Consider the following 13,942-nt stretch of genomic DNA (forward strand, 5'->3'; position numbering starts at 1 on the left):
ATATCCGTGATGTAAATAAAGCAGAAACACACAGATGCTGGTGATGTGTTAGCATTAGCTTGTCACTAGCACTATAGTAAAATCTGAAGGATAAAAACTGTGAAGAAATGCCTGTTTGATTGGTTCTAAATGATTTAAAAGCTGAGATCAGCCTCAACTAAACTACATTCCAGAGTCACATTCAGGACATGTATACAACCACATGTTTGAAATAAGATTTCATTTATTCATTCATTCATTCGTCTGTTCATTCGTTTAGGGTTTGCTGTGATCGAACACAATGAATTGGACATCTGGGTCGTCCTTTCATTGTGTTCGATGTTTGTGAAACTTACTGGAAAAAGGGCTCAAATGGAGCCGATGGGTTTTGGGGTTTATCCAGATGAAGGAATGGACTCTTGAGTCCGTTGAGATGTTCCACATACTTCATCTGGATAGATTTGGGAATAAACTGGATGGATTCAGATAAAGGGACTGTTGGTGGAGATATGCGCTCTATTTCTAGTCATCATGCTTCTAGTCTTACCAGCGTCATTTTGGAGGCGTTGGAGGTTTCTTAGAGGTTATTCCAATGACGAGGTTGTCCTTTGGTGGTTGATCTATAATGGTGCTCGATCTTATAGGTGGGAGATGATGGAATAGATGGAGGGGGGGATCTAGAGAAATTTAAAAGTACTGTAGCTTGTGTAGACACTAGACATCTGAATGAGCCGATTTAAAGTCTGTGATAAGATGAGAGGTTCCTGTTGGACGTCTACATCAGACTAAAGACAGGAGCTGTCATCAGCTCACCGTCTTATTATTATAGTTGTACTACATGGATCACTAGATGTTTGTCTCTTGTATTACAATCAGTCAGTGAGTGAAGACCAGCTGGTAGGACAGGGCTGTTCTTTGGAAGCGCTGGTGGAATAAGATCCATTGATCCACCTGAGCGATGCAGCTGCTTTATTCACAGCAGTGTGATGTCAGAGCGTCCCAGCCGGCAGCTCGTATTGAACACCCGACTTCCAGCCTCCAGTGTGTTCGGAGGAAGCATCGCCTCGTGTTTAGAGTGTTTTTGTTTGTTCTTCACCTCCTGCGGTGAAGAAGCATGCAAACAGAAACAGAACCCTCCAGTGCAGAATGAGCCCGACTCCCTCAGACAATAGTGATGATTAGTGCTCCACTCCACTCCATAATGAGCACATCCGTCTTGTGGCAGGGAAAGCATTGATTCTCCGTAATGTGACAGGAGCTGGTGAGGGGAAGGACTACTCTGAACACCCCCCAGCCGCCGGCGCTACCGCTCCCGGATCTGTCAGAGCTGGATGTAAAATGGAGAGTCGTCTAACAGCTCAGAGAAGGCAGCAGAGGAAGTTTCTTTTCACATTTCCTGTTAGTCAGACTAATGAGATCAATTCATACATCATGACTGACAGAAGGACTTTGTTTCATACGTGATGAATCCATGAAAGGATTGTAAGATGTAAAGTAATGATGAATAAAATTAAATGACTTCAGACTCGGCAGCATGGTGGCGCCGTTGGTAGCGCTATTTCCTCACAGCAAGAAGGTTCCTGGTTCAATGCCCCCTGGTGGTGGTGGGGGTATGTCACTTCTTTCTGGGTTCTCCGGCTTCCTCTCACCACCGAAACCATAGAACCTAGGTGAACCGGTCACTCAGAAATTATCTGTAGTTGTGTGGCCCTAGGATGACCTGGCGCCTCATCCGGGATCTACCCCGCCTCTCACTCATAGCCAGTTGGGATAGGCTCCAGCAGAACACATGACCTGTAACTCTAGATAAACAGCTGAAGAGGAGAGGACTACAGTCTTCAAGATGAATGAATGACTTGACCGTCTGGCCAGTCTTCGCTCGAGACTAGATGGTCAAGACTTGTCCGTCTTGTCCGTTTTGACCATCTTGACCATCTTGTCCTACGTCTTGTAACTTGTAAGACTCGTCATTTTGGACTTTGGGCTCTGTCTTGAATTAAAGTCAGGTGCAACACCTCTGGACTAGTTCCTGGCTTCCCTGCAGAGATTCAGGCCCTCTGTTCTGTTTCAGAATGTTTATTAAATTTGCACCTGAAAACCTTTTCAGCAATCTTTTTATAGCTAGTATTTCAGTAAAGTATGTTTTAGATGTGCATGAGAATTTGTGTAAGTCTGATGAATGATGTAAAGTCTGCTGGGACCCCCCCCCCAACACAAAGAAAGGAGGTGCAGAGAATTGAATTCAACAGCCTGCATGGAGCCAGCAGATCAGTTTACTCATCAGCGAACCAGTCGTACAATTATGAATGCAAATGAGTAATTAATAAAATATCCATAAGTCCATGGAGTCTCAACAATAATAACGGCTGAGGAGCAGAAACTGGTCTTCTTCACTGAATGACACCCAACACCAGCAGAGAGGAGGAGGATCCTACCTTCATCACCACATTTAGGCCCCGCCCACACGATAACGGATATTTTAAAAACACAACTTTTGTGTTGCGTTTACGCCTTCCATCCACACGACAACGCAGATATCCAGAACAAAAACGCAACTTTTTAAAAACGCTGGCCGAGGTGGATTTTTTTTAAAACGCTGGGTCTGCGTTGTCGTGGGGACGGCGTGTCCCCGCGACTTTTTAAAAACGCTGACGTCTTGCCTACGACGAAAACCTCTGTGACGTCATATTTATGGGCCCATGTGTTGTGACAACAGAACACGGAGGATTCCTATTGGATAAAATTTGACTCAATACTGCCACCACATGGTTTGACACGCTTATAGCCGTCTTTGAAAAAGCACTGGTGTGTTTATGTGTGGACGGAGATTTTTTTAAAAACGCTGTCGTGTGGATGCGAATCATTTTCGATGCGTTTTTAAAACGTTCCTTTTTTTTTAAAATCCGTTATCGTGTGGGCGGGGCCTTAATCTGCTCCACTCTGGAAATCACCAGAGAATCCTTCTAAAAAAACACCCCACAAACAAACAAAGAGACAGAAGTGTAAACAGACCCCCCATGGAGGAGGCCACAAACACCCTCCCAACTGTTCATCCCCCCACATTCTGGATTTGGTGTCACTAAGAACTGAAAAGCACAGAATGACGACAGAGAGAGGAAGTGTTGGAGTCACCAGGTGAGCAGAGGGGGTGTGAAGGTTTAGAGGAGGAGGAGGAGCACATAATCACAGAGCACACACACACACACACACACACACACACACACACACACACACACACACATACACACACTCACACATACACACTGGAAACAGGATATCCATTTAAAAAGAGATAAATGTGTAGTTTGTGAACAGAACTCAGTGTGTTTGTCCGTCTTTGAGAGGAAACGCGTTGAGAGCGTTGGTCTGACCTGGTTGATGATTGGCTGAGCTTTGGTCTGACCTGGTTGATGATTGGCTGAGCTTTGGTCTGACCTGGTTGATGATTGGCTGAGCTTTGGTCTGACCTGGTTGATGGTTGGCTGACCGGCCCTGAACTCTGATTGTGTTTCTACCCCAGGCATCGGGGTATTTCTGAACGCCCACCTTCTGCACACGGCGCACTTTGATCCACCCCACACCCGTCTGTTTCCTGCACCTTGACTTCCTTTCCGACTCGTCTCGGTTATAATTACATATTTCTAGGCCCCCCCTGAACCCACCGATCCCTCCCGTCCTGTCTCACGGCGCTGGGGGGCAGCAGATGCTTCCTTCAGAGGTTTACCCCAACAAGGTGCAGAAAGCTGAAGCCTGGTCGTAGCTGCTGCTTCATTTCCAATGGCAACCAAAAGCAGATGCAGATCAGTCGCCATGCCAACCCGACTGACCCGTGGACCATCTCTGCTGCATCCCTCCTCTTCCCATCCAGTCTCCTCCCATCCCACACAAAACAACAGAGACAGGGTGTGGGGGGCAGAAAGCACAAGAGACGGAGCAATTCAGACTCCATCTACCCGAGCCCATCCTCCTCCTCCTCCTCCTGCTCTTCCTCCTCCTCCTCCTCCTGCTCTTCCTCCTCCTCCACCTCCTCCCCTTCCTCCTCTTCATCTTCCTCCTCTTCCTCTTCCTCCTCCTCTTCCTCATCTTCCTCTTCCTCCTGCTCTTCCTCCTCTTCCTCCTCCTCCTGCTCTTCCACCTCCACCTCCTCCTCTTCCTCTTCCTCTTCCTCCTCCTCTTCCTCATGTTCCTCTTCCTCCTGCTCTTCCTCATCTTCCTCCTCCTCCTCCTGCTCTTCCTCCTCCTCCTCCTCCTGCTCTTCCTCCTCCTCCTCCACCTCCTCCCCTTCCTCCTCTTCCTCCTCCTCTTCCTCATCTTCCTCTTCCTCCTGCTCTTCCTCCTCTTCCTCCTCCTCCTGCTCTTCCACCTCTTCCTCTTCCTCTTCCTCCTCCTCTTCCTCATCTTCCTCTTCCTCCTCCTCTTCCTCATCTTCCTCTTCCTCCTGCTCTTCCTCCTCTTCCTCCTCCTCCTGCTTTTCCTCCTCCACCTCCTCCTCTTCCTCTTCCTCTTCATCCTCCTCTTCCTCATCTTCCTCTTCCTCCTGCTCTTCCTCCTCTTCCTCCTCCTCCTGCTCTTCCACCTCCTCCCCCTCCACCTCCTCTTCATTTTCCTCCTCCTCCTCCTCTTCGTCCTCTTCCTCCTCCTCCTCTTCCTCTTCCTCCTCCTCTTCCTCCTCCTGCTCCTCTTCCTCCTCCTCCTCTTCCTCCTCCTCCTCTTCCTCCTCCTGCTCCTCTTCCTCCTCTTCCTCCTCCTCTTCCTCCCCCTCATCTTCCTCCTCCTCCTCCTCCATCTCTAGGAGGTTCACCAACACATTCAGTGATCAGATGGGGGGGCCATTGCACACGGTCCAAACATCACGACTCACCTGTCTGTCCGTGGCGTTGCCACGTCGATGCAGGAAGTAAACCCAACATCAGCGTCTGTCAGGAGGATCAGCTTGGGTTGATGAACGGCAGCCACCAGCTTCTGGAAGCTGCCCCCCCCCCCAAATAAAACTGTTATTAATAAGAATCTCTACACCCCCATGGCTCACAGAAGACTTTTAATTAAAGCATCACTGGGGTGTAAATGAAGGGATCACAGAGAAGAGCTGGAACAATAAAGAGGAGCCCCCCCTTCATGACTGGAGGGTGAACGTTTAGATTTACAGCATCAGACGGGTCACTGATGAGAACACAGGAACACGGTAAACTGGGGGGGGGGTATACGTCTGGAATACATCACAGCTAGGCTGCAGGAGAGGAGTGTGAGGAGTGTGATCTCTAGAGCTGATCGATCACCTCCATGCCTCACTGATGTGTTACGGTTCAGATGAGGGGTTAGGATTAGGATTAGGGTTAGGATTAGGGTTAGGTTAGGATTAGGGTTAGGATTAGGGTTAGGTTAGGATTAGGGTTAGGTTAGGATTAGGGTTAGGTTAGGGTTAGGTTAGGGTTAGGTTAGGATTAGGGTTAGGTTAGGGTTAGGGTTAGGATTAGGATTAGGGTTAGGATTAGGGTTAGGTTAGGATTAGGGTTAGGTTAGGTTAGGGTTAGGTTAGGATTAGGGTTAGGTTAGGGTTAGGATTAGGGTTAGGATTAGGGTTAGGGTAGGGTTAGGTTTAGGGTAGGATTAGGGTTAGGTTAGGGTAGGATTAGGATTAGAGTTAGGGTAGGATTAGGGTAGGGTTAGGGTAGGATTAGGGTAGGTTAGGATAGGATTAGGGTTAGGGTAGGGTTAGGGTAGGAGTAGTATAGTGTTAGGGTAGGGTTAGGGCTAGGGTTGTGTAGGGTTAGGGTAGGGGTTAGGGTTGGATTAGGGTTTGGGTAGGGTAGGATTAGGGTAGGGTTAGGTTAGGATTAGGTTAGGGTAGGGTTAGGGTGGTATTAGGGTAGGGTTACGGTTGGATTAGGGCTAGGTTAGGGTTAGGGTAGGATTAGGGTTAGGGTAGGGTTAGAATTAGGGTTAGGATTAGGGTTAGGTTAGGGTTAGGATTAGGTTGGGTTTAGGGTTAGGATTAGGGTAGGGTTAGGATTAAGATTAGGTTAGGATTAGGGTTAGGTATAGGGTTAGGGTAGGGTTAGGGTAGGATTAGGGTTAGGGTAGGGTTAGGGTGGGATTAGGGTAGGGTTAGGATAGGATTAGGGTAGGGTTAGGGTAGGATTAGGGTTAGGGTTGGATTAGGGCTAGGGTAGGGTTAGGGTGGGATTAGGGTAGGGTTACGGTTGGATTAGGGCTAGGGTAGGGTTAGGATTAGGTTTAGGGTTAGGATTAGGGTAGGATTAGGGTTAGGATTAGGGTTAGGATTAGGATTATGGTTTGGTTAGGATTAGGGTTAGGTTAGGATTAGGGTTAGGTTAGGATTAGGGTTAGGTTTAGGGTAGGGCTAGGTTAGGGTAGGATTAGGATTAGAGTTAAAGTAGGATTAGGGTTAGGGTAGAATTAGGTTTATGGTAGGATTAGGGTAGGGTTAGGGTAGGATTAGTGTAGGGTTAGGGTAGGATTAGGTTAGGGTAGGATTAGGGCTAGGTTAGGGTAGGATTAGGGTAGGGTTATGGTAGGATTAGAGTTAGGGTTGGATTAGGGTAGGATTAGGGTAGGGTTAGGTTAGGATTAGGTTAGGGTAGGGTTAGGGTGGTATTAGGGTAGGGTTACGGTTGGATTAGGGCTAGGTTAGGGTTAGGGTAGGATTAGGGTTAGGGTAGGGTTAGAATTAGGGTTAGGATTAGGGTTAGGTTAGGGTTAGGATTAGGTTGGGTTTAGGGTTAGGATTAGGGTAGGGTTAGGATTAAGATTAGGTTAGGATTAGGGTTAGGTATAGGGTTAGGGTAGGGTTAGGGTAGGATTAGGGTTAGGGTAGGGTTAGGGTGGGATTAGGGTAGGGTTAGGATAGGATTAGGGTAGGGTTAGGGTAGGATTAGGGTTAGGGTTGGATTAGGGCTAGGGTAGGGTTAGGGTGGGATTAGGGTAGGGTTACGGTTGGATTAGGGCTAGGGTAGGGTTATGATTAGGTTTAGGGTTAGGATTAGGGTAGGATTAGGGTTAGGATTAGGGTTAGGATTAGGATTATGGTTTGGTTAGGATTAGGGTTAGGTTAGGGTTAGGATTAGGGTTAGGTTTAGGGTAGGGCTAGGTTAGGGTAGGATTAGGATTAGAGTTAAAGTAGGATTAGGGTTAGGGTAGAATTAGGTTTATGGTAGGATTAGGGTAGGGTTAGGGTAGGATTAGTGTAGGGTTAGGGTAGGATTAGGTTAGGGTAGGATTAGGGCTAGGTTAGGGTAGGATTAGGGTAGGGTTATGGTAGGATTAGAGTTAGGGTTGGATTAGGGTAGGATTAGGGTAGGGTTAGGGTTCGATTAGGGTAGGGTAGGATTAGGGTAGGGTAGAATTAGGGTAGGGTAGGATTAGGGTGGGGTTAGGGTAGGATTAGGGTTAGGGTAAAGTGGGATTAGGGTAGGGTTAGGGTTGGATTAGGGTAAGGGTAGGGTTAGGGTAGGATTAGGGTAGGATTAGGGTTAGTCTTGCTGCTTCTTGTCTCAACACAGAGAAGATTCACCTGTTTCAGGACAGAAATGATGCGTTTGGGATCTCAGGTGTCTGGAGATGAGATTAGAACAAACCAGCTGTTGATTTATCAACACGAACAGAATGAGGAGAAGAAACACATGTTTCATGCAGACGGACGGAGTCACGGATGGATGATGGATGGATGATGGATGGATGGATGTAACCAGGTAAGGTATAAGGTTAGCTTCCAGCAGCTACTAGTCTGGTCGGCTGAAGCCAAAGAGCATCATGGGTATTTTATTTGTCAGGGGGAAGTGGGTTAAGTCCAGTCTGACTGTTCAGCCAATCAACTGAAGGCTTCACCCCATTCTGCCCTTTAGCCCCTCCGACCCTGCCTACACCTACCAGGGCCGTCTGTACAGACTGCTTCTGTCAGCGCTTTGGCAGCAGCCGCCCTGGCATTACCCATCATGCCTGCTGAAGTAGTCTCGGCCTGTTCTGCTCCCCTCCACCTGATTCTCCTCCACCTGATTCTCCTCCACCTGACTCTCCTCCACCTGATTCTCCTCCACCTGATTCTCCTCCACCTGATTCTCCTCCACCTGATTCTCCTCCACCTGATTCTCCTCCACCTGACTCTCCTCCACCTGATTCTCCTCCACCTGATTCTCCTCCACCTGACTCTCCTCCACCTGATTCTCCTCCACCTGATTCTCCTCCACCTGTGTCAGGCTCTCCTCCTCTGCTCCACCTGTTGCTCCTGATCTTGCCTGTATTTCTGTGCCGGTTTTAGATCTACAGAACGAGTCATGAAGTCAGACGATAAAGACCCAATAAAAACAGTCCACTTTATCAGTCACTGTGCTAAAAAAGGAAAAAGTCAGACTCTTTCTTTGCTGAGTCTTGACTCCTGCCTTCACACACATTTCTCCCTCACCGTGTTGTCAGTGGAGTTTGCCTCAGGCGGTGTGTTTTGCTTCAGATCATTTATTTCTAATGAGGTACTTGACGGACTAAAGGCTGGAGGTTTGATCTGGATCATCTCAGACCCTCGGCTCACAGACCGGCGTGTCTCTGGAACCAGATGGGCTTCATCTAATTAAAGACCACTGTCGGGCCTCAGCGGAGGACACACACACACACACACACACACACACACACACACACACACACACATCTGCATACATGTTACTCAAATCCGAGCTGCGTTAAAGCGTGAAACACCTCACTGGAATGGGACACTGATGGCCAACCATAGCCTGTGGCGCTGAGACACACACGCGCACACGCACGCGCGTGCACACACGCACACGACCCACACACACAAACACAGCAGCAGGTTTATTAGTCGTTGGTCATTGCTCACATGTGTACTTCTGTTTATTATTGTGATTATTATTGCTGCACGTTCCTGCCTCTATAACATGTTTATAACATGTTTATAACATGTTTATAGGGTTGTAGGTTTCATAAGAGCCTCAATGTGAACACCAACACACACCGTGTAAGCTGGTTCCAAATTAAACCTTCGAAGTGACGAAAATACCGTTGCCATGACAACAGAATATTCACTAAAGATATATCTGATTAATTGCACTACCTCATCTACCTCCCTACCCCCCAACACACACACACATTTTAGGTATTTTATTTTACTGTCTATTTACTATTTTACTTACTATTAAAAATGTATTACTGTATTATAATAATATAATAATAATAATAATAATAACTTTATTCTTATTATGAATTAACAACAGAGATCAAAGCAGAATAACAGACCTACAAGAACAATCTCTTATTATTTATGAATGAGTAATATTGTAGTTTTATTCTAAAAATGATATTTTCCAATGTTAAACAATCATTTATTTCTGTTCCCCTGCTGTGTGATGTCATCAATAGAATAATAATCAATAAATTAAATTAAATGTTTAGATAAGTAATTCCAGCCAACACCCACAATTCACTGATTCATGGTCAGCAACATACGAACACAGTGTGTGTGTGTGTGTGTGTGTGTGTGTTTGTTTGTTTGTTTGTTTGTTTGTTTGTGTTTGTTTGTTTGTTTGTTTGTGTGTGTTTGTGCGTATGCGTGTGCGCATTGTCATTCAGTCATTGCTATGTGTGTATGACGACCTGGTGCCCCTGGGAGCCGGGGGTCAGATGGGTGAGACGGGTCAGATGGGTGAGACGGGTCAGATGGGTGAGACGGGTCAGATGGGTGAGACGGGTGAGTCTGATGCTGACAACAGAACCTGAGTTCCTCAGACGCGCCGCTAATGAACTCTCCTGCTAATGATGTCGCTGGAGACACTCCTGGTCCAGCTGTCATCACACACACACACACACACACACACACACACACACACACACACACACACACACACACACCGGTTAGCACCGCTGGACCAGCAGCGTGAACAACGACAGCCCCCACCAGAGTGGGCAGCACTGATTGGTTACTCTGATCCACATCAGCAGCAGGTGAGCCGCGTGTTGGCGAGGCTTTTCAGAAGCTAAATGTTAGCATTAGCATGCAGGCGGGGCCTCTGTCATGGGCGACATCCTCTCCTAGATGATCACCACCTCCCATGATCCTCCACTTCAGCTGCAGGGCTTCTTGGTCGTCCAGACTGGACTCACCTGTCGCAGGTGAACTCTGGAGGAACGAAGCTGCTGTGGAGGAACTCCCCAGAGACACCGAGCGCGTCCCTCAGGCTCTGCTGGCCCCCGTAAAGCTGCAGTTCTCACCTCATTCAGGGTGGTGTGATCAGATCCCACTGGTGGGTTGTGACACTAGTGGGTTTCTCTACGGTGTGTTTGATGAACTCTGAACCAGCAGCCCCCCATCACTCAGGCCTGTTGGACCAGGAGACGCTCTCAGTTCGAGTTTGTTTTAATAGTTGTGTCACCGTGTTGGTTTGATCGTTGGGGCTAACGTCGTTATGTCTGAGCCGTAATGCAGCGATTACAGAGGGAGGGGGGCTGCTAAAGGGCGGGCACATCCAGAGAGACGATTAGCGCTCTCCCTCATCCTCCACCGCTCCTCCGTGAGCATCTGCTCCTCCGTTAGCATCTGCTCCTCCGTTAGCATCTGATCCTCTGTTAGCATCTGCTCCTCCATTAGCATCTGCTCCTCCATTAGCATCTGCTCCTCCATTAGCATCTGCTCCTCCATTAGCATCTGCTCCTCCATTAGCATCTGCTCCTCCGTTAGAATCTGCTCCTCCGTTAGCATCTGCTCCTCCGTTAGCATCTGCTCCTCCATTAGCATCTGCTCCTCCATTAGCATCTGCTCCTCCGTTAGCATCTGCTCCTCCATTAGCATCTGCTCCTCCATTAGCATCTGCTCCTCCATTAGCATCTGCTCCTCCGTTAGCATTTGCTCGTTTCTGTGTGAACGAGTGAATGACGAGTCTCAGGTTGGTCCTGTAGATGAATGAATGACCCACACCGTTTGTACACATTAGAATCTCACCGGCCAGAAGCTGTGTCGCCATGACAACCAACTTGTGAGCTGCCGCTGCAGTAGATGCACCGTAATCACATCAGCGTTTATCGCTGTGTTAAATGACTGTTTCTTTTGGAAAGCTGTTTACTGGTTGTTTTCCAGAGCAGCACTTAAGGAGCAGGTTCATCAGAACCTCATCCCCCCTCCCCCGTTGAGAGGACGATAAAACAAACTGACAAACAGATGACGTGACCTGGTCTGTCCATCTATTGGTCTGAACATCCACCATGTGACCCCCAGGGGCCCGAAGGGAGTCGTGCCTGATGGAGAGGGGGTGTTGTCCTGGTGTAACTGATGAACGTCTGTCTCTGCCGGTCCCCCCCTCCTCACATCCTGACTAACCCCTGTCTCCTCCTCTCCCCCCAGCCGCCATCGAGGCCTGTCTGGGTCACCTCCTCAAGAGACGTGCCGCCGGCTTTCTGCGCAGCGACAAGATCGCTGCCCTCTTCACCAAAGTGGGGAAGGTGTTGGACTCAGCCGGCCAGGTGTGCCTGAAGGTGCAGGAGCAGCTCCAGCAGCAGGCCGACCTCAGCAGGTGCTCTCCTCACTTCCTCCCCAGACCGAGTTCTGCTGACGTTCACCTCATTCACACCCATTCAGTTCCGATCATGACACTGTCTGCTGGGGGGGGGCAGGAATTTTCTCTGATTCATCAGGTCGACAGGATGTGTTTGGTCATAGCAGGTAAACACAGGTAGATGTCATCACCTTAACACGCGTGTGTCTCTTCTGATCCTGATCCTAAAGAACTAATCCGTGATCGGCTGTGTGTGTGTGTGTGTGTGTGTGTGTGTGTGTGTGTGTGTGTGTGTGTGTGTGTGTGTGTGTGTGTGTGTGTGTGTGTGATAAACTGCTTTATCAGCAGGCCCCTCCACTCGCCCAGCTGTTTACAAGCCCATTAATTGTCCTTTAGTTTGATCCACGTTTCTCTGCAGGAGGTTCACACACACACACACACACACACACACACACACACACACACACACACACACACACACACACACACACACACACACACATCTGCATACATGTTACTCAACATGGCTGTGTGCTGAGAAGTAAATGTGTGTGTTAACGTGTTTGGCGTTGTGTCTTCGTGGTGTCTTTATCCCCAGACAGCGTTGGAGCTCATTATGGGATGGATATGGGTTTGCGTGAGATGCTACCCCCTCCACCACAGTGCATGCATTGATGCACACTAACACAGCCCCCCACCAACGCCCTCCCCACTCCCTGTCATCCCACCTCAGAGCTCTGTCTCTCATGTGCCCTGGTTGCCATGGCAATGTGATATGTGCTACTGGTGGCAACAGGGCAGGGAGCATGATGGGAAACGGGAGGCAGGGAGAGAATATCAGCAGAGAAAGGAAGAGTTAGAGCCGCGAATGAACCGTATTTACAGCTGCCTGTCACACACACACACGCACGCACGCACGCACGCACGCACACACACACACACACACACACACACACACACACACACACACACACACACACAGACTATTTAAGGGTTGAATTGACCTAAATTGTTGTTGTTGTTGATTGTTATGGTTGTTGTTTTGTGTGTTGTTGTTATTGGTTGTTGTTGTTGTTGGTTGTTGTTGTGGTTGTGGTTCTTGTTGTGGTTGTTGTTGTTTTGGTTGTTGTTTTTTGCTGTTGTTGTTGTTTGTTGTTGTCATTGGTTGTTGTTGTTTTGGTTGTTGTTGTGTAGAGGCTCGGGGGCCACAGAGTCTGACCTCTGAAATCCACTGATTTAGTTTTAGATCAGGAAATCATGACAGCTGAGTAGTGCTCTAACAAAATATGAATGAATTAATGAATGACAAGCCTGTAGTTTGCAGTTTGCATCCTGTAGTTTGTATCCTGTAGTTTGTAGTTTGTATCCTGTAGTTTGTAGTTTGTATCCTGTAGTTTGTAGCCTGTAGTTTGTAGTTTGTATCCTGTAGTTTGTAGTTTGTAGCCTGTAGTTTGTAGCCTGTAGTTTGTAGTTTGTGGCCTGTAGTTTGTATCCTGTTTTTTGTAGTTTGTAGCCTGTAGTTTGTAGCCTGTAGTTTGTAGTTTGTACCTGTAGTTTGTAGCTTATAGTTTGTATCCTGTAGTTTTTAGTTTCTAGTTTGTAGCCTGTAGTTTGTAGCCTGTTGTTTGTAGTTTGTAGCCTGTAGTTTGTACCTGTAGTTTGTAGCTTATAGTTTGTATCCTGTACTTTTTAGTTTATAGTTTGTAGCCTGTAGTTTGTAGCCTGTAGTTTGTAGCCTGTAGTTTGTAGCCTGTAGTTTGTAGCCTGTAGTTTGTAGCCTGTAGTTTGTAGCCTGTAGTTTGTACCTGGAGTTTGTAGCTTATAGTTTGTAGCCTGTACTTTTTAGTTTATAGTTTGTAGCCTGTAGTTTGTAGCCTGTAGTTTGTAGCCTGTAGTTTGTAGCCTGTAGTTCGTAGTTTGTAGCCTGTAGTTTGTAGCCTGTAGTTTGTAGCCTGTAGTTTGTACCTGTAGTTTGTAGCTTATAGTTTGTAGCCTGTAGTTTGCAATTGACAATGTGAATTAGTGATTTTAAATTGTTTATATGTATATCATATGTTACATATGATGTGCTTCAGGTTAATTGGCCAGTCCCAAATTTGCTGTAGGAGTGTGTGTGTGTGTGTGTGTGTGTGTGTGTGTGTGTGTGTGTGTGTGTGTGTGTGTGTGTGTGTGTGTGTGTGTGTGTGTGTGTGTGTGTGTGTGTGTGTGTGCGGTTGTCTGTCTTTGTGTGTGGCTCTGTGGTGCACTGGCGTTGTGCCCGGAGTGTTCCCGCCTCACTCCCTATGCCAGATGGGTTAGGGCTCCAACTCCCTGTGACCCACTGCGGCGGATACAGCGGAAGAAAATGGATGGATGGATGGATGTTTATATGTATATCATATGTAACAAATGTTAATATGTATGTATTTTCAAAGTATTACTAGCGGGAGCCCGTGGAAATTCCACGATAA

General features: G+C 47.5%; 1 protein-coding gene across 3 annotated transcripts in view; it reads left to right on the forward strand.

The window, feature by feature from the left end:
• sgsm2 (small G protein signaling modulator 2) overlaps nt 1–13,942 on the forward strand; it is a 93,495-nt gene that overhangs the window by 38,464 nt on the left and 41,089 nt on the right. For all 3 annotated transcript variants that reach the window (XM_068316894.1, XM_068316895.1, XM_068316896.1), the window contains exon 3: nt 11,342–11,510. In XM_068316894.1, coding sequence (XP_068172995.1) covers nt 11,342–11,510 — 169 coding nt within the window. The remainder of the gene's footprint in view (nt 1–11,341; nt 11,511–13,942) is intronic.

Source organism: Antennarius striatus, chromosome 6 (genome assembly GCF_040054535.1).
Source record: "Antennarius striatus isolate MH-2024 chromosome 6, ASM4005453v1, whole genome shotgun sequence".
In the NCBI taxonomy this organism is placed as follows: domain Eukaryota; kingdom Metazoa; phylum Chordata; class Actinopteri; order Lophiiformes; family Antennariidae; genus Antennarius; species Antennarius striatus.